General features: G+C 51.3%; 1 protein-coding gene across 7 annotated transcripts in view; it reads right to left on the bottom strand.

Annotated features, from left to right (window-relative positions):
• Positions 1–2,828: 2,828 nt before the first annotated feature.
• The window catches only part of TCF20 (transcription factor 20), a 97,013-nt gene continuing 79,490 nt past the window's right edge, over positions 2,829–20,351 (bottom strand). For 2 of the 7 annotated variants that reach the window (XM_023559876.2, XM_023559875.2), the window contains exons 3-6: positions 14,643–14,736; positions 7,835–7,884; positions 6,755–6,882; positions 2,829–3,056 (exon numbers count right to left, since the gene is read on the bottom strand). In XM_023559876.2, coding sequence (XP_023415644.2) covers positions 6,799–6,882; positions 7,835–7,884; positions 14,643–14,736 — 228 coding nt within the window. In that variant the 3' untranslated portion in view covers positions 2,829–3,056; positions 6,755–6,798. Of the gene's footprint in view, positions 3,057–6,754; positions 6,883–7,834; positions 7,885–14,642; positions 14,737–20,351 lie in introns of those variants that run through there. The other 5 variants (XM_064283420.1, XM_010599294.3, XM_064283421.1 and 2 more) reach the window with 5 other exon arrangements.

Raw genomic sequence — 20,351 nt, 5'->3', positions numbered from 1 at the left:
GGCAGGTGGGGGTGCAGGGCCGTTGGAGCCGGACTGTGGGGAACTGGGCCCTGGGCTTCCAATTTTGAGACCACTCAACAGACCAGTAGAGAAAGACCCTAGACACCCTGGGGACTTCTTGATCTGGCCTGTGTCCTCCTGCCTGGCCTCAGCTGAACGTTGACGTCCCAGTTGGCAGCAGTTTTTCCCGGGAGGCTATCAGGGAATCGAGGTGATGTGAGTGAGACTGTAGGATGGTGTGGTCTGTCACAGCCCCTTAAACATGGTGGTCCTCCATAAACTATATTTACCCTTCGCTTGTTGGTGTGCCACATTCTCCCAAAGTACAGCCACCCTAAGGGGCATGAAGGGCAGTGTCCTCCGATGCCTGGGGCCTCCAGGCCATGGGGAGAGCCTGTCATCACCTTTCCCAGTCACTGCAACCACAGCTTCCACTTGGGGCCCTTGTGTGCCAGGCGCTATTGACTCCAGGCACCCCATGGCCCTGAGGCAGACAGCTCAGGGAGACAAGGCTCCACCTCCCCATCCACCACCCTCTCTTGGCCACTGCTGGCCCGTCTAAAGTTCTGTCACTGCAGTGTACAAAACACTGCAACTTTTGTGAGGAAATCACTTTGTCCCAGCCTGCCCTCTGCTCTGGCGGAGCTGCAGGGGCTTCAGGAGTGCCCGGCCCCTCTGGCAGGACAAAGACTCCCACCAAAACCAAACCAGACCCATCGCTGTCAAGTCCGTTCCGACTCACAGGGACCCGACAGAACAGAGTAGAACTGCCCCCCAGAGAGTTTCCAGAGAGCGCCTGGTGCATGCGAACTGCCGACCTTTTGGTTAGCAGACGTAGCTCTTAACCACTATGCCACCAGTTTCCAAGACCCCACATCCGTGTAAAATGTGCTGTGCCTGGGCACTCATGCTGCGCACAGATGCGCGTGAGGAGCGAAGGCTCATTGCTGGGCTGGAGTGCTGCTCCGGGTCAAAGTTCATTCCAAAGCCAGTTCAAGCAAAGACCCAGAAGGACCGCGATGTCCAGCTCAAGCGTCAGCACGCCAAAGGGAGCAGAAGAATAAAACGCAAGATGAGGAGCATTTGCCATCAGGGAGACATTTTCCTCCAAATACCCATTCTTCAAGTCTTGCGGTTTTACACTTAACACCTGGAGTCTAGGTTCCATTTCGGCAGCATCAATGCCCAGTCGTGACCAGAAGGGGAACCGAGCTGCTCACGAACCGCTTTCCTCTGCAGGTCCTGTCCGACTGCCCGCGCGTGCTCCCCCGGCCCGCTGCACCCGCACCCCACCCCGGCTGGGCAGAACGAGCAGCGGTCCACTCGGCCTGACGCAGCCATTAAAACGAAACCAGGCTGCCATCTGTGCAGCGTAAACCGATGAGCACACAGAACCCATTTGTAATTGCTTATTTCTACTTCGCGACCTTCCTTCCCGGGTTTCTGTTCTCTAAAACAGCCCGTTAACGTTGCATTATTTATTTATTTATTTTTATAACCTTTAAAATTAATGTTGATTAGAAATATGTTCTTCTATCACCTGAAGCAGATCTGACTGTCCCTGACATGGGTGGACTCGCACCGCCCAGGGAGGAGCAGCTGGCGTTCTCTTCCAGGCTCGGGGTTCCGTCCTGGGCTCGGCTGCGAGACTGCCCTCCCTGCGCGAGGCTGGGGGCTGCTAGCCAAGGTCAGGGGGCAGCCTCCCCTGAAGCCGAGCCCACAGCCACCTTCTAGGGGTTGGAGGCGAGGAAGAGACGCATTCATTTTATAGTAAACCAAAAAAGGAAACAAGGTTAAAATGAAGTTTATTTTTTTGATTTTTTTGTTTTTGTTTTTTTAAATAAAACTGTTTGTGAAACAGCTATTTTATCCCCATGGCAGAGTGACCCCTGAAAGATGCACTAACCCCTTCTTAAGGCCTTAACAAGATTTTTTTTTTGTTTTTTCTTTTTTTAAAACTCAGATATTTAAAAATTATACAATTTACAAAACAAAAAACAACACAAAGAATCGTGTAGCACAGGGCTGACAGGCCCTCTTTTCCTCTATAAAAATGAAATAAAAAACGAAACAGGATAACTGGGTGATCCCGGCCAGCGTGACCCACCGACCCCACAGAGTAATCCTGCGACTGACGTCTCCTGTCCAGCAGCGGAGGCCTCGCCCTCCTCTCGTCCCCGTGGCGCAGGACACAGCTGCCTGGACTGTGCCAGGGACGCCACCCCAAGGCGGTCACCCCTTGACCCTGCCTGGTGGTCCCACAGTTGCTATGCATACTTGGTGAGGCCCGTGGGGTTTGCCAGCCAGTGACCCAGGACCTGGCCATGACCTTGGGGTCTCCGCCAATTTAACCCCCCCAAAAAGATAAAAATTTAAAAAATAATAATAAATAAATAGTGTTTCTGGAAATGAAAAAATTTATTTTTGTGTTTAAACATCATTCCCCCACTCTTGAAAACACGGACCTTCCCCACTTCCCTCCCCCCCAAGCCTCCCCAGTTTGAGACAATGAGCGACACGGGGCATCTGATGTGGCTGGCCTGCTCCTTCAGTCCTGGGTGGGGCTCTCTGGACTGGTGTGAGCGGCCACGGGCCAGGCCACACACCCGTCCTTGCGAGATGAGTTTGTTCAGTTCAATTTCACATTTTAATTTCATTGTCATTGGAACAAATTTGGAGTTCTTTAACTAGGATAATTTTAAAATAGAATCAAAAGGGATAGCGCACCTTTCATTTAAACAAAGTCTTTCCAGACTAAAAATAGATTTATATATATATATTTTTTATCCCTCCCTTTTAGTTCCCCCCACCCTTCTCCCACCATCCCCCCTCCCCCCTCCCCCACATTGTCACTATGGAGATTGTGTCCATGGAAACAGCCATTCCAACTTCTTGGGTCTCTTTCCTGTGGTGTCCTGGTTTGGGTGTGATGTAAGAACTGAGGAGGAAGTGCTGGCAGGGCAGGCACGTCAGGGCGGGGGTGGGGGGCAGCTGCGCAGGACGACGGTTTCCATTCCATCACGAGTGTCCACCACATCTCATCTCCACAGTCTCACCTGGAAGAGAGAAGACAGGTGCTGAGCACAGGCCTGGCGCTCAGCACGGCAGCTGACACCTCTGAGCATATGCCCAACCTGCCTGCCAGGTGGCCTGGGCCTGGTCCGTGGTTCAGGAGGCAACTATGACTGTTGGCTGAGCTGGGGCCCAGGGGACGCTCGGCTGCGGCATGTGCCCCTTCCGGTGCAAGTAAAAGGAACCGAGACTAGGAGTGAATCCCTGCCCCTGCAAAGGCTGGTGGTCCTGGCTCCGGGCCCTAGACCCTCGGCCTGCAGCTGTGCTCAGCATCCCGATAGCCGCACGGTGCGCTGGGTCTGATCTTAGGCCAAAGCCTTCCAGCGGGGCCCCCTCTCACCTGAGGGCACCGTCTGCCATGCACCACGAGCACCCTGCCATTCTGCGGAAGAGACCCCTGCAGCCCACCTCACGACCATGTCAGGTGGCCAGCACCCACTCCCCATGACCTGAGCTGGACAACAGGCCCAGCCCGTTTCTGATGAGGATGGAGGCTCGTGCAGAGCTGGAGAAACCGGCCCCCTGGCTCCTGAAGAGCCGAGGCCCACCGGGTGTCCATGGGACCAAACTTCTCAAGGAGTTCCTTTAAAGACTGTTCAGTAGGGAAAACAAGAAAAAAAAAATATTCTCTGAGCACCTGCTCCGCACCAGACACTGTGCCTGAGGCTCTAGGGGCAGGATTTCTCTCACTCCCATCCTGGAGACGCTGAAGCTCAGAGAGGGGAGACACGTAGCCACAGGCATATGTCTGCTCACAGAGTTGGGAATGGGGCTCCCATCCAGTCCACGCTCCTCTGACGGGCCCCCAGGGACTGTCCTGGAGCCATCACTGAGCCTGACTGCTGTGTGGCCGTGTCCACCTGCAGGGACATGGCGGAAAGGAGACGGCTGAGTCTTGCTGCACAGTGGCCCTGTCCACTTACAGGGACGTGGCCAGGCTGGGGTAGCGAGCTGTAGGCAGATGCTCTGCCAGCTGCAGCCGGCACAGGCTGAGGGAGCTTGCTGCCAGTTCTGTGCTGAGTTTTCCACAATTCTCTTTAAAAAGCATCTAGACGCTCAGCCGCTGGTGCACAGGTTCTGATCTTAGGCCAGAGCCTTCCAGCAGATCCCACCCCCCACCCTCGCACAAACTCACCCCCTTTCCTGTTCCTCTCTGGCTTCGCCTCTACAGGCCTGCACCTGGGCTGGGTCGACTTGGAGCAGCCAGAACCGAATTCTTACTGCAGGGGAGGGCATGGAGGGACCTCATTCTGAACCTGCACTGATTCAGGGCACAGTGCACACCGATTCTGGGATGCAGTAATTCCTTAAATGAATACTCCGTGCTGCTAGTGCCAGGCTCTGCACTAGGACGCAACGTGAAAGAGGCCAAGGCCCCTGCCCTCACGGAGCTTACAGTCTAGTGGAGATGAAGACCACGAAAGGAGTAAACAAGCACCTCAGGGTTGCAGTGATGTGAGAAGGCCCCTCTGAAGAGGTGGCTAGGAAGAGGAGATGGCACCAGTCACATGAAGGGTGGAAGACACAGGGCTTCAGGCCACCCAGCGCTGCCTTTGTAGGGAAAGCCAGGTGCCAGAAAGTGGGATGTCTGTGTACCTCACTGTCCCTTCACTGCCATGCTAGGTGCCCAAGGATGGCAGCTCTACCCCAGCGTGGGGCTGTCTCTCTCAACGTTCCCCATCACCGGGGCTTTTGCACAGCCCACCCGGCACACCCTGGGCCTGAGGGAGGAGGCCTGCCTTCACCACAATCTGCTGATACTCAGAATGAGACATGCCCGGGAGAGGGTCCTGCCTCGTGGGAACGGCACACAAGGACAACACCTTAGAGGGACAAGACTGGGCACAGACTCTGAGAGGCAAAGGGTCCAACTTCAGCGGACTTGATGCTCCCCTACTGACGCCCCTTGGAGCAGCAGGCTCAGGCCCCTTCCTCAGCCCGTGCCTCAGTTTCTCCTCCTGCAAACACAGCAGCAGTGATGCTGGCCTTGGGAAGTGGAAGCTCATGGTCCCACTCTAGGGTCCAGGGCTGTCCAGGGGAAGGGACAGGATGAACACAGTTCTCCAGAGGTGACTCACCCACCAGGCCCAGGCCCACACTTTTCCTTTTTCGCACACAGAAGTTGGATTTCCAGGGCAACAACGAAAAGTACCAAATGAGGAATGGCTCTTCCCCCTAGCTGGATCTTCATGGCACGGTCCAGGTCCCTATAAGGAGCACCTTTATAAACCCAGCACACCCAGCAGGGAGCTGCAGAGCCTGCCCGGCGCAGAGACCCAGCACAAGCCAGGAACACGGAGAAGGGCCGGCAGAGGCTGTTCTTCACAAGCTGCCCGGACAGCTACCTTTCCCTGAGGACTGATCAGAGGGAGAGGGCGCACGGTCACCTCTCCCACTCCGCTCAGCTCCCTCCATCCCCAGCCCTGTTCCCTGGAAGAGGGAAGGAGAGTGGTGCTCTGTGAGTCGCTCACCCATACCTAGCAAAAGGCAGACCTGACCCAGACCTAAGAAGTGCTCAGGGAGCCTGCCTGGGCCTGTCAACAGACGGGGCGGCAGGCAGATCCCGCGCTGGCAATCGGCACAGATCTACCGAAGAAATAAGGAGTCCTTTAGGGCTGGTTCACTTTACTGGAGGAGGAAAACTGTCACATTCTGAGATCAATGAGATTTTTCCCTCAAGTTACTGTAACTCAAAATACTTTTAGGTATCCAGAGAAAGGTGGGTACCCCCCAGCTGTAATGGGGTGGGGGCCCACACTGCACCAAGACTCATCAGGGAAGCGCAGCTGCCTGGAGGGCCAGGGCTGCACCCATGTGAGGGTCCCAGGTGGCTGGAGCAAAGCCAGGAGTCCTCCTTTCAAACACGAAGGACCTTTAAAAGAATACCGCTAAGGCTGCCAGTCTGCCCCAACCTGCTTCAGTTTTCCTTTTCTCCACAAGCCATTTTTCACATGCCTTGGTGACTCAGCAAGCGGAGGGATGGAGGCCACGTGTGGCGCAGTGGGGACCTAGCTAACACCCTGCTTCCATGGACAGGGGCCAAGGCAGCCCTGACCACGGTCCCCATACTCACAGGGGACACTCAAACTCGCCAGACTTTTAAGAATAAGATGAAATCAGATGCTAAAGTCTACTCAATCTCTGTGGGGATTTCCTTCCTTTGTACTTTTGACAAAAGAAACTCTTCAGACTACCTGAGGAGAAAAGAAATCTCAAAGAACAAAACTTGGAGAAGGAAAAGACAAAATAAGCTTTATAGGTATGGAGTAAAGTGAAAAGGCTAAAACAGAGCACAGGCTGAGACCTTCTCAGAGCCCTTTCTGAGCCAGGGGAAGAGCGGCTGAGGGAGATGCAGCCCCACAGAGTGTCCGTCCCAGTAGCCAGGCGTGTCCTGCCTTCAGGACCACCCTCCAGGAGGTCCACTCAGCAGCTCAGCCCCCAAGGGCTGACTTCTGGGACCGTGACCCTGACCCCAACAGGCAGTGGCATTTCTCCACGATCTGGAAGGAGACAGGTAAAGCTCCCACCACCTTCCCACAGACATTCTGGGGAGCTAAGTAAGAAACGGAGCAGCATTTTATCCAGTTGCTGTTTGAAACCCAGCCTTGCTCACATTTGGTTAAGCCTGGAGGTGCAGCTGGGGGCGAGCAGGGGTGACGGGGCGCCTGCCCGCCCGACTCACCTGTGCTTGCTGTACTCTCCATTCCCACGAGCACACTGCCCCCCTCACCCCCGCTCCGACTGTTCTGTGCTGAGGCTGCCTTTGGCGGTCTTGTTCTGCAAGGGCGGGAGAGGGCATGGGAGGGGAGGCTGCCGGCGGCCAAGCCGAGAGGAGACAAGACAGGAGGGACAGAGAGAGAGACAGGGAGCCGGGAGGGTGGAGGCAAGGAGGGGAGTAGCACATGGAAAACGAAAGAGAAAGAAGAGAGTCAGTATTGAATGACAAACAGGAGATTTTCAGACAGGATTTTCTGAGGCAAAATGTGACCATTTAAACAAGGGAAGTTTCAAAAATAAAAACATGTAAATTAAGTAAAAATAAAAATCCTGCGATCTACCTCTGGAAAAAATTTAAAAAGAAAAGCGCAGACAGGCATCTTTCAGGAACATTTCGAGGGCCGGCCTCTCGGGAGGACCTGTTTCTAGTACTTTCTGGCTCTACTTGAAGGTTGTACAGACTGAGGAGCCAACGACCACCAGATGTCAGTGTGCCCTAAGCCTGAGGAGGCAGCATGGGCACTGGGAGACACTGCTCCTCCTCCATGCCCTCCCGGCCTCCGCACGGAGACATACCACATCTTAAACACATGGAGTAGGGGTGAGGCCCTCAACTGGGAGCCCCTGGGTCGATTCTGCTCAGTTAAAACCTTGATGAGACTGTGAGTTCCCCAAAGCCCTGGAGTCAGCTCTGCTACTTCCAGCCTGGGAAAACGCCTTTGCATATGTGTCAAGCCCTAGAGCCAATCTTACATGCCCACCGTGAACCGGGGTTCCGTTAAACCAACATGGACACCAACAGTTTTATGGGGTTTGATCTTCTAATCCCCCCACGCCCGCCATGCGCACATTTTCCCCAGCCCACTCACACCGCGTGGGGTGCTGGCCCATGACATCGGTCTCCATAAGCACCAACCGCTCCACCTGCCCAGGGCCAGGAGCGGGTCGGCAGCGCAAGACGCTGGTCCTCCAATGTGTTTGGTCTCTTTAGGTCTTACCAGTGAGCCGCCCCGACCCCAGGCCTGCTCTCGGGCCTCTGACTCACCTTGTGCTTGGGGCACCTCAGCGAGAAGTTCTCCTCATGTAGCAAACAATCTACGAGAGAGAGGGGACAGTCAGAGGGAGACTGTGGGCGCCAGAGCGTCCCCTGTGGAGGTGACAGGCCCCACGTGGTGACTTTTAACAGGACATTAGAGACACCCCAAATAAACTCCGGTACCTCGACAAGATGGAATATTGACAGTCACATAAAAAAATTAACATTTTAATACTTAATGGTGTGGGGAAACACTTGTGGGGCAGCAGTGCTTCAAAAAGCAGGATACACAGGGGTCTATGTACAGCCCTAGCTTTATTAAAGGGTTTCCTAGGCTTCAAAAAAAGACTGAAAGAAAGTCTACCAAAGTACAACCGTTGTTCTCTTTGGGTAGTATTATTACGGGCGATCTCAATTTTCTTTGTATTTTCTATATTTCCACGACAACATATTTTAATAACCAGAAACCACCCCCCACTAATGTTGTTAAAGACTTCAATTCTAGGTCAAGCCAAACCCTCCTCCTAAAAACCTGTCAGGCCCACAGACATCTCTTCTGTGCCGAGTGAGCCCAGTGGCCGGCAGAGAGGAGGCTAGGGCAGAGGCCAGTGCCACCTTCGCCCTGCAGCCCAGGTCCCCAGGAGAAGCGCCAACACCAACCTGATAATCCACACTACATGTTCAGAGAAGTGAAAACCCCATGAGGCTGAGATTCAGCCTTGAAGCAGAAATTACTTGCTCTAAGGATGAAGACAGTGGTCAGCACAGGAAGCGGACAGACCCTTGCCTTGGGGTGAGAGGCCTGCAGCGCAGGGTGAGACGTGGAGGGTACAGTTCACTGTGTGCCTTGTCTCCCGGGACCGGCAGCCAGGTCGCCGCGTAAATCGTGGCGGCAGAATGTTAATAAGTATCGATCACATCCCCAGTGTGCTTCCAGCACCTCGGCAGCGGAGCCGTGCGCTCTCCCTTAGTTTTGTGACAATATTCAGGTTTAAACTGAGATCCAGGTCAGCAGTGTGATTAGCGACAGGTTTCAAATGAAATGGTCCTAAGCAAGGGAACAGTGGCCTAAATGAATCAAAAAGGACCTTTGATCATTTGGCTCAGCCCCAAGCCCTTGCCAGGGCCCCATTATCCAGGAGTGGGCATAGTCTCTTGGCTCCCAGGGAGTCCCGGCACAAGGACTTAGCAAGTCATCTCCAAGCCTGGGGCCCCTCTCCTGGCAGGCCAATAGCATGGCAGCAAATGAAATGTGTTCATTTAAAACCCACAAGTACAGAGTGTGACCAAGACTCCTGCTGCTCCAATCTGCCAGAAGAGTTTCTGAACAGCGGGAGCCGCGTTCTCCGTACCTGGGCTGGCAGCGCCGCCTGCTGACAGAGCCTCTAGTTTGGGCCAAAGTGAAACAGGAGTGTGCAGGGGGGGCTCAGCCCCCTACGCCACAGGGGTTACAGAAACGAGCACAGGCAGCACCTCATCACAAAGGCACAGGTCCCCTCATCACCAGAGAATGGTGACCAGCCGTGAGGGACCATCAGTAAGACACGTCTTAAGTTAGGAACTGGGTTCCCTCCCTCTCAGTTACAAGCAGAAAAGAATCAAACAACCTAAGTACACGCTGAGGGCCCACCTGGAACTAAGGGCAGGGACTTCTGGAAGCAGAGGTCTCCTACACATCTGCCAGAGACAAGGTCCACTTTCGACAACAACTGCCACGCAGGAACACGAGTGGGCCTTATCCACTCTCAACACACCCACAGGCCATCAGAACCTGCGATTCCTGGTCCTGCAGGTCAGCACCACAGAAAGACTTGGAAGGGGTTAAGGAGGCTCTTCTTGGCCACCTCGACCAGTCTCCACAGGGGAAGTGGGGTAAGGAGTATGCTGACACCCCCTCTGGAGACCCTGCACGGGCACCTGACTGACCGCTGCCTTGCCAGCCAGCGGCACAGTCTGGATAGCCAGCCAACGGCACAGTCTTGAAGCTGTTTTCTGTAGCCGCTGGCCACCGCTGCACCATCCAGGGGGCCCAGCCAGCACCTTCACTCCATGAAGCCAAAGTGAGTGCCTCACTGGATGTTCACACAAGCCAGAAGGGCTCATGAGGTGGCCTGGTCAACAAGATGGCTTCAGACAAATACTCATACCCAGAAGAGCACTTCACTCGCTGCTCTGTGGGCCTAAAGGCAGGCGGGCCTTGCTGAATGCCTTATGACGAGCTCCACAGAGCTGGAGCGCTAGCGCCCCAGCCCAGCCGAGGAGGGACGGAGACCAGCTGGGAAGAGACGGGTCTAATCTCTGCTGGAGCTGCCAGGCACCAGTCGATTCACAATCTACCCCCGAGCCAGCCTACCACTTCTGTTGGCAAAATGCAGCGTTGGGATGCGGGTCCCTGGCTGAGGGGGCAGTGGCGGGAGAGGTAGCTCTGGCTTCAGGCAGGGACTCGGGGGAGATTAACCGGGCAGGGCCACTGCAGGGTCCTGGCTTCTGGCATGCAGGGCTGTGAAGACCACTGCAAGATCAAAGTCTGCAGCAGAGAGTGCCCTGAAAACCCGCTCCGAGGTGGCTGCAGAGGGTCCCATTCCCCACAGTGTTTCTTCACGAGGGTAAAAGAAAAGCCCCCTCCCAGCGAGGTTCTTTATTCACAGTGGAATTCTTAATGAGCCAGCAGACCTCTTGCTTCCCTCTGTGCCAGCTGCTGCAGCTCAGAGCCTTACGTACATGAAGGCGCCTGTTCGAACCAGTGCCACGCTCTCACCGCTGCACTCCCCCACTGGAGCCATGTCCTGCACCTGTGACCCAACGCAACGTGCAGTCCAAAAGCTAGCGTGACGTCAGAACGCAGGCTCAGCACCAGTCAGGTGGGGAAGCTGCAGGAGCCAAAGATGCTATGAAACAAAGATTCGGTTTCCATGGAGATGTCCCAGGTCATAAAAGTCTTCCCTGAGACATCAATAGCTCTTTAAAGGCCTGGGCGGTTGACAGCGAGGCAGGGAGGAAAATGTTAAATTAAACTGTTCCTTACTTCACACAGAACCCAGGCGCCAGAGACAGGCGCTCTTCAACCAGGAACTTGTTTTTTACATAATTTGAAAGAAAGTCACTCGGTGACCTTTTTCCTGGATACAAAGACTCGTGCACAGAAGAGGATTCCTGACGCAGACTGTGGGGAACAAACACCTCCACAGAGCAGTGCAGACCTGAGGCATTGTGACTTGCGTCATCAAAAACAGCCAATACATTCTCAGGACATGGTCACTTACGAGGCCACTCCGGCCTCGGCTCTTCCAACGGAGAAGCAGAGTATGCAGTGGCCTGATAGCGAGGCCAGGGTGCCCAGAGCCCCTTGTGTCTGTCTGCCCCAGGTAGCCTCCTTGCCTGGTACTCAGCCTCCAGTTTTGTTAGACAGAGATGGTACCCACTCACCTGGGCAGGCAGACCAGACAGGTGCCAGCACAGACGTGACAAATACCACTTGCATATTAACATTCTGCTAACCAGGCAGCCTTTGCTTTCTCTGCCTGTAGTCGGTCGGGCATGGCGGTCTGGACAAAACTCCCCTTCCAGAGAACCCCACCAGAACTGCCCGAGCTTCATCGAGGCAGCTCTAAGCCTGTGCTGTCCAGCCACTAGCCACTCGTGGCTGCTGAAATATGTTTACATTGATTTAAATAAAACTAAATTAAAATTTTAGTTTCTCAGCCACACTAGCCACATTTCAAGTGCTCAATGGTCACATCAGGCTGTGCCTGCCATCTCAGAGAGCACAGAAACAGAACTTTCCTGTCACTGCAGAAAGTTCTACTGGGCAGCACTGTCTACTTCCTGTGCAGGAGGCAGGCTGTGAGCTGGGAGGAGAGGGCAGCCCCCAAGGTGGGCCCCTGCTGTGAGCGGGCCCCCAGCACGGCCATGCCCCAGTGTGCACAGAGGAGTATCCTGGTCTCCACCTACCTGCTCACCCCAATTCTGAGCAGAGCCTCTGTTTGGGAGATTTCTTTTCACCCAGCCACCAGCACCACGGCCAATTCTTGCAGCACTCCCCATATAAAACTAACCACAGCCAAGACCTAATACTTAAAAACCATTTAAACTAGAAAAAGAAAACAAAACACCTTGCTGTAACTAGGACATTAGAAAGAAAAGGTGATCAGGTGGCTCGAGAAAGGACTTAACAGCTGGATGCTAGAGGATGCTAGAATCTGCCAGACCACCACGCAGGGTGCAGAAGAGCTCAGACCCAACATGGCAACAAAAGCAGATCCCCACCAAGCAGTGCGGAGTAGGACAGAGAACTGACAGGACAGGCTGAACCTCAACCTCCCGGAACAAGACACTTCAGGGCTCTCTACCTCTTATCCCCCGCCTGTCCCTCTGGTCTAACAGTCTCCCTCGCCGCCAAGCTGCCATTCAGGATGCCTTATTCTCTCCCTCTCTCTCACACACACGCACGCTTTTACAAGAATCTAACTTTTTTTGGCACAAGGAATACCCTTCCACACCTTTCCTGTTCTTTTTAGCTGTTTCTCCTACAGAAACTTGGAAAGAAGAGGAGGGAAAGCAAGAAGGTGCAGAGGAGATGTTAAGGGAAGGGAGAATGTGCTCAAGCCAAGGTCAGGGGTGCCGAAACATTCCTGCGTGGGAAGGAAGTTAGGCAAGACCAACTCTAGATTCTTTCCAAGCCTGTCGGCTCCCTGTCCCTGTGCTTTATGCCTCTGTATGTTTCCGTCATCTGGCCAGCCACGTCCTCTCCCCTCTCCCTGCCATGCCAAATCCAAGTCAAGCCCACCTCCCAGAGACAGCTCCACGGCAGACCCGGGATGCACTCACAGGCAGCACCCACAGTGGCACGCACTGCACTCCCTATCCGTTTCTCTCTCTCCAACCTGACTGCAAGCGTTATGAGATCAGGCGCAGTAAAGGAGACACATCTAATGCTCAAAACTAACTGCTGAAGAAGTCCATCTGCTTAGGAGACAACAGTCTAGAGGAAGAAGGATGATCTTCCCAGGCTCCTGGGGCTGAGGCAGAGCTCAAGGCCTCGGCATCACTCAGTGGACAGTGCTTCTTGGTTAAAAGGGCTTCCTTCTGTCAACAGTTATCACACAGCAGAAACACTGTCCTCATCATCTCAACAGATGCAGAAAAATGCTGGCCAAAACCTAACACCTCTTCATGAGAAAAACACTCAGGAAACTAGGAATAGAAAGGAACTTCCTCAACTCAATTAAGACCATCTAAAAACCCCACAAGTAGTACGCTTAATGACCAACGACAAGGCACCTCTCCCCACTTCTTCTTCACACGGTATGGGAGGTTCTAACCAGGGCACTTAGGCAAGAAAAAGGAATAAAACACATCTAGGTTGGAAAGGAAGGACTGAAACTACCTCTACGTGCAGTTAACACAATCTTACAGATAAAAAACCTAAGGAAATCACTAAAAAACTATTAGAACTAGTCAACGAGTTTAGCAAGGTTGCAGGATACAAGAACAATATACAAAAATCTACTGTATTTCTACACACTCACAATAAACAATTTAAAAATGAAGTTAAGAAAATAATTCCATTTACAACAGCATCTGTGATGGTTAAGATTGTGTGTTAACTCGGCTGGGCCATGACTCTCCGTGTTTATATGTGCTCACTCCCATGATGGGATCTGTTGTGAGCAGCCAATCAGTTGAAAGGGAGTTTCCTTGGGCGTGCGGCCTGCATGTGAATGTAAGCTGAGGCTCTGGCTTTACATAAAGAACTCTTGCAACTCAATAATAAAAAGAAAAATAATCCAGTTAAAAAAGGGGCAAAGGATCTGAGCTGACATTTCTCCAAGGATACACAAACAGCCAATAAGCACATAAAAAGATGCTCAACATCACTGGTAATCAGGGAAATGCAAATCAAAGCCATAATGAGATGCCACTTCACACCCACTAGGATGACTACAATAAAAAATGTTGGTGAGGATGTACAGAAATTGGAACCGTCATATACTGCTGATGGGAATGAAAAATGCTGTAGCTACTTTGGAAAACAGTCAGGCAGTTCCTCAAAAGGTTAAACAGAGTTACTATAAAAAAAATACAACCCAGCAATTCCACTCCCAGGTATATACCCAAGAGAAAGGAAAACATGTCCACACAAACCCTTGTATGTGAAGGTTTGTAGCAATACAATAGTCCCCCACTGCCCCCCGCCAAAGCCTAAACGCCCGTCAATCAATGAATGGATAAACAAATATGATATATATGTATATATCTATACAACGGAATATTATTTAGCAATAAAAAGCAATAAAGTACTGATACATGCTACAGTATGGATTAACGCTGAACATATTATACTAAATGAAAGAAGCCAGTCACAAAGACCACGTACTGTATGATTCTATCTACATGAAATATCTGGAACAGGAGAAAACAAAAAGTCGATTAGTGGTTGCCCAGGGCTAGGAGAGAGGTGAGGGGGAAAGGGAAGCAACGGCTAATGGGTAGAGGTTCTTGTTTGGGGTGATGGAAATGTTCTAAAATTGACTGTGGTGATGGGTGCAAAATCCTGTGAATATACCAAAAACCACTGAATTGTACACCCTAAACGGGTTAATTGTATGCAATGCAAATTATATCTCAAAGCTGCTATTAAAGAAAAACTCACCCCATTTCATTGCTTTTTATTATCCTTTCTGCATTTCTTTAAAATTTACAAATAGTACTGAGTCAGCAGAGAGAAAAAGAACTACAAAAGGGAAAAAGGGAGAGAAACAATGTGTATGTCTGAATCTTTAGGATGTCTGGACAAGGGTCCACAGTCCCCCCTTACCTGCGTCAATGGCACACGGGTAATGGTATCGGAAGGAGCAGCCTTTGTTGTAGCAGCCCAAGGTGGCGCCTGCCTCCTGGCAGTGGGAACATTTCTGAAAGGAAGGAAGAAGTCAGGTATGTCAGCATCCCAGACTCATCCCTCTCCTCTGGGCTCTTCCTAGACCCCATTAGTTAGACCCCAACACGTCTCTGTGGTTTCAGAAGTTTGTGGTGGCAGAGAAGACTGGTTGCTTTCTAACCTCTACTCACTGACCACACCACAGAAGGAATCCCGCAACAACTTTTTAGGCCAGGCCTCACAAATGTCTCGAATCAACCACACAGAACACCACACTGGTGTGAGACAAACAATCCCACAACACATGGTGGATACACCAGAGGGGAGGGCACCCAGCCCTGCCCCCCGACTGCTGCCGCCTGCCTGCCCACACGTTTTTCTCAGTCTTCACTATCCTGAGCTGCCCACAGATCTTGCCTGTTTATTTCTGCAGTGGAAGCCTGGGATAGGAAAGGGTAAGATAGTAGAGTTATATATAAACCTTTTAGAATTAAAGTGGAATCTGCTTTCTAGTTCTTTGTATATCTGCAGGAAGATTTTATTTTTACTTTTGATCTACTTACCCTAAATGTCCAATACAAGTATACTTCCCTTTTCAGAAAACATGGGCTCCTGTGTGCAGAACTGTATTTTTATACACTGAATCCTATTTTAAATGCACTAGGAAACCTGCCATGAATTTCTGGCTAAGTGAAAAATTATCCTGTAATTGTGACGCTCCTCCTTATATGGCCAGGTTTTCTTCAGTGGGGCACATCTCTAGCTTCCCTATCAGGCTGCTGTGAGCGCACGTGTTCCATCAACACTAGTCACTGTAAAATCCAAGCGTAAGTGGCCCCAGTGAACGAAGGATGCACACTCCTTAGTGGCCGAGGCCCTGCTAGACAAGGCCGAACGGAGGATTCAGACACTGGTGCAGAGGAAGGGCTCCCCACAGGCACCCCCACCTTTCCCAGCACGGTGACTAACGGGTGCTCTTCTCCCTCTTTCCCACAAAGGCAGGCAGGGATGAGGGTCCTAGAGGAGGTGAGGGTGGCTCAGCACCTCGCCTGGGAGAGCAGACGCAGACCTGGACGGTGCCACGGTCGTACCCCTCTCACCCACAGCGGGCAGGGACTTGCTGATAGGAAGCTGAGCCAGCTTCCCCGACTCTGACGCTGCTGGTAAAACTGAACTAATGTGACAACGGTGAACCGAGGGGTGGGGCACTGCCATGCATGCCTGGCATGGCTTAACTCTTTCAGTCCTCATAACCACCCCACTTTACAGATAAGATGCCTGAGCACCAGAAGGGAAGCAGCTTGCCCCAGGTCAGGCCCGAGACTCAGGCTGATCTCCCCTGGCATCCTCCAGAGACACTGTAAGATAGCTCCTTGAAGGGGTTTTTCTTAAAAAAATGTTAACTCATGTCACTGAATAATTTATATAGAAATTGTCAAATGAAAACCTAATTTGCTGTCTAAGGCCTCACTGGAAACACAATAAAATATTATTAAAAAAAAAGTTTTTCTTCTCAGAAGACCAAGATCCTCGTGGGTGCCGATAATCAGTAAGTGTTTACCATCTGCCAGCACACCCTTGCCAAGTCATAAAAGACCACCTGGGTCTCAATTAGCCTGAGCCAGTGGTGGGCTTTTAGGAGCGCATGTGCCTAATGTTTCCGGAAGTCTGCAGGGGAAGGGGCTTCTCAGACAGCCTTGCCCCTCTTATAAAAGGACAACGGGGGAGGAACAGGCATCTTCTCACTCAGCCTGTGTGAGGAAAGGATAGTGGGATCTGTGGTAACCATCTTATCACCACAAGTGACAGCCCTGAAGACACAGCCAACCTGCTGAAGGTAATGAGACAACGTGGACCTCACGACACTCCTGAGCGCTAAAGTAACCCCAGGACCACCTGCCTCCAGACTTCTTATTCCGGGGAGGAGACATCTTCCTCGCCGCTCCAGGAAGGGAGCTCATATTTGCGGCCCTGTTGTGTAACAGTTAAGAGTCTGGGCCCCGGAACCTAAGTAACTGCCTGGTAAGGGATTCCACCACTTTCTGGCTGTGCGTTCCTGGCCAAATACCTACCTTCATTTCCTCAACCTGCAAACGTGGAGGACTAATCCAAGCCCCTGCCTCAGAGAGGTGTGGTGAGGGTTAAATGTGCTAATCCAGCCTTTCAACGGCGCCTGGGCCATAAGTGCCCAGGACACGGAGCCATGATGACCATGTGCCAGACACACTGGATGCTCTACACAGACCATCTAATGAAAAATCACCCTCGGGGCGGGCCTTGCCATCACCCCCAGTTCACAGGCCATGAGAGAGAAGCACAAAGGTGAAGAAGGGCTGCAGGTTGGATCTACACAATGCCTGCCTGGTCCCTTCCTACCTCAACACTGAGCTCCCTGCTCTGAACTGACCCTTGGCCCACATGGCTCATCTGCATGAAAAAAGCAAACTCACCATTCACCAGAGAAGCTACATCAATAAACAGATACACAATTTATAACATCCAAATCCCATCTAAAGGGGCTTAGGTCAGGAAGGACCTTAGACACGGTCTGGGAGCCCTGCTGGCACGGTGGTTAAAGCGCTTGGCTGCTAACAGAACGGTCGGCAGTTTGAACCTGTCAGGAGAAGGACGTGGCAGTCTGCTTCTGTAAAGATCTACAGCCTTGGTCTAGTTCAGCTGTTCTCAAAGTGTGGCCCCCTGGACCAGCGGCATCAGTGCCACCTGTGGACCAGCCTGAAATGCACATTCTCTGTGCTGTAACAAGCCTTCCAGGCAATCCTCGTGCACTCTGCAGTTTGAGAACCACTATCCTAATTCAGCTTTTTAGATGAGGAAAACAGAAGTGCAGAGGTGCAATGATTGGCTGGGCTAGGATTCCAGACTTCCTGGGAGCTGTGTAGTGCTCCACTATACCGCTGTCCCCTGCAGACCCATCTACAGATGATGGGGTGTGGTAGGTGGAATGCCCCCCCACAATATGTCCATCCTAATTCCCAGAGCAAAAGGGACTTCGCAGATGTGATTACGACTATCCAGGCAAGTCTCATCTGGTCACATGGGTCACATCCCCTCCACAGTCAGAGGAATGTGACGATGGAAGCAGAGTCAGAGAGATGCAATGGTGTCTGAAGATGGAGGAAGAAGCCACAAGCCAAGAAATGTGGGGGCCTCTAAAACTGGAAAAGGAAATAATTTCACCTCTAGAACCTCCAGAAAGGAACACTGCCCTGGTGACACCTTGATTTTAGCTCAGTGAAGCCTGTGTTGGACTTCCAACCTAGAGAGCTGTAAGACAACAAATGTGTCTTGTATTAAGCCACTAAGTTGGTGGTAAATTGTTACAGTAGCAATAGAAAACAGAGGAGGGAGGGGAGGAGGAGGGGACGGGGAAGGGGAAGGGGAAAAGAGACTTTTCCTTTTATACTCTTCAATGTAACGAATTTCTTCCTGAAGGAAAACTGCACCATTTCATTAGTAAATGCTGATATCACAGGATCACTGAAACTAAAAGGGACTCTGCGTCTGCAACTCCCTTCTTTGTAGTGGAAGAACAGTGGCTAGAAAGCAAAGTCACCTGCCGAAGACCACACAGTTAGGAAGTAATGGAACTAGAACTTCAACGCTTTCCCTTCTGAACTCCAAGTTCAGTATTGTTTACACTGTGCTATGCTGCCTTCTAGTGTCCTTTGACTCAACATCCGAAAAGCACTTCCTGTGTGCGACGTGCCAAAGGCGGAATATAAAAACTGATCTTTGTAACATTTTCCTATTGATTTCCCTTTTCTATTCCAAAAATCAATACCTAGACTAGTACCATTTCCAATTAGATTTTTATTCCTTTATTTTTTACCTGAAAAGACAATTTACACAATTGTTCTCAAATATTGCAAACAATAAATTCATCATCTGTATATAGGTAAACATCCTTTGTTTCTGACTACACCGTTGTTACAAGCCTGACATACGTTCTTATGAGAGAAAGTCCACCCAATACTGCCCGCCCTCAAAAGAAATCAGACACACAGCGGCGCCTAACACGTGGTTTCTAAGTCAAGACGCACCTTCAAACAAGCACGAGCCCAATCTTCTCTTCACAGTGAATACTTCATCTATCATGGAAGAGATTAAAGGCTATTTCCAAGCAACTGACATTTCATGAGACTGTATATTTGAAAAATGAATAAGATTTTTTATTAGTGTTTTGAACACGTTTAAACCACGGAAAATGGCCCGACACCCACCCTGAGCCTTTCACTAGCCCTTGTCACTGTCTCAGCAGCAGGGCTTACTGACTTGAGATGGCAAACTGCATGGGCTGGGAAGCTCCAAGAGAGAATCCTGCACGCCTGTCCATTCACAGAAAGGCTGTTTCCTAGGAGATGTACCTAACTCACTGCCATCAAGTCAATTTTGACTAATAGGGACCCTGTATGACAGACAGATTAGAACTGCCCCACAGGGTTTCCAAGGCTGTAATCTTTACGGACGCAGACTGCCACACCTTCCTCCCTTGGAGTGGCTGGCAGGTTCGAACCGCTGACCTTTCGGTTACCAGCTGAGTGCCACCAGGGCTCCTTTAAGAGATGGACCTGCAACCTGAATAATCTGTTTAATGCAGTCTCTGAAGGGCTCAGAGTGTCCACACATTTGGGTCAGAGTGTTTTAAGTGTGCCAGGGACGGAGGGTTCCACTTGGGCCTTACAGATCACACAGCTTGCCACTACCGTGCCCGGGATGGCTTTTATCCAGCATCTCACAAACTTTTGCTTCTGCTTACAGTACCTACTTATTGACGTCTGTCCACCTCCCCTGAAGAGAGTCATTCTTGCATCCCCAGGGTAAGTGTGGGCTGATGGAACGTGTGTAATGTTGGACAAGCGTTAGCACTTGGATAAAACCAGAGAGGCTACTCTTCAATATGAGTTAAAAAGCTGATGCTGGTAGAGCTTGGTGAATGTGAAAAAGGTATGCGTTAATTTCTGGCCACCAGCAAGTAATTTTTTTCCTTTTTTAATTAGGCCTCCTGTATCTACGACAGAAGCTTCTACCACCGAGCTACCCACTCCTGCTACAGTGCAGCGACCTGGTCTACATACCAGGAGCTACCCTGTAAGGCCCCGGGCCCATCTTTCTTTGATGTAACTCTGCGCCCTGTCCATTCTTTCAAGAGCACTTCAAGGTGCTGGCTAAAGCATTACATAGAAAACCCTGTATGTTCCTGTTTCCTCAGAGTCAGACAACCTCCTTACGTGTCCTCGGGAAACCAGCTGGAGCATTTTGCTGCTGGTCATTCTCACAGACTCAGGAGAAGGGTTCTAGTGTCCACCTCTGGGATCCACACCTCAACCAGGGCACCACTCTGGGCTTCAATACCAACCACAGAGGGCCAGAGAGACGTCCAGTGACTCCTAGGCCCAGTCAGTGCTTCCGGAAGCACACCACATGAGCTCAAACTGCCCTTATGTCCAACAGCTGCTCCAGCAAAAGCTGGATCTGGTCAATTTAGGAACCAAATCCATTAAATAGACATCTTAAGACATTAAACATTAGCCTGTCATGATGTCAGTAGCATTCACTGTCAGTGGAAAAAGAACCAGAAGATATGAACGGTCAAGCTCGTGTGTGAAAACCATAAAAGTTACCACATCA

Source organism: Loxodonta africana, chromosome 4 (genome assembly GCF_030014295.1).
Source record: "Loxodonta africana isolate mLoxAfr1 chromosome 4, mLoxAfr1.hap2, whole genome shotgun sequence".
In the NCBI taxonomy this organism is placed as follows: Eukaryota; Metazoa; Chordata; class Mammalia; order Proboscidea; family Elephantidae; genus Loxodonta; species Loxodonta africana.
Note: the sequence above shows the minus strand (reverse complement) of the source record. Positions and strands in the feature narration are given on the sequence as shown.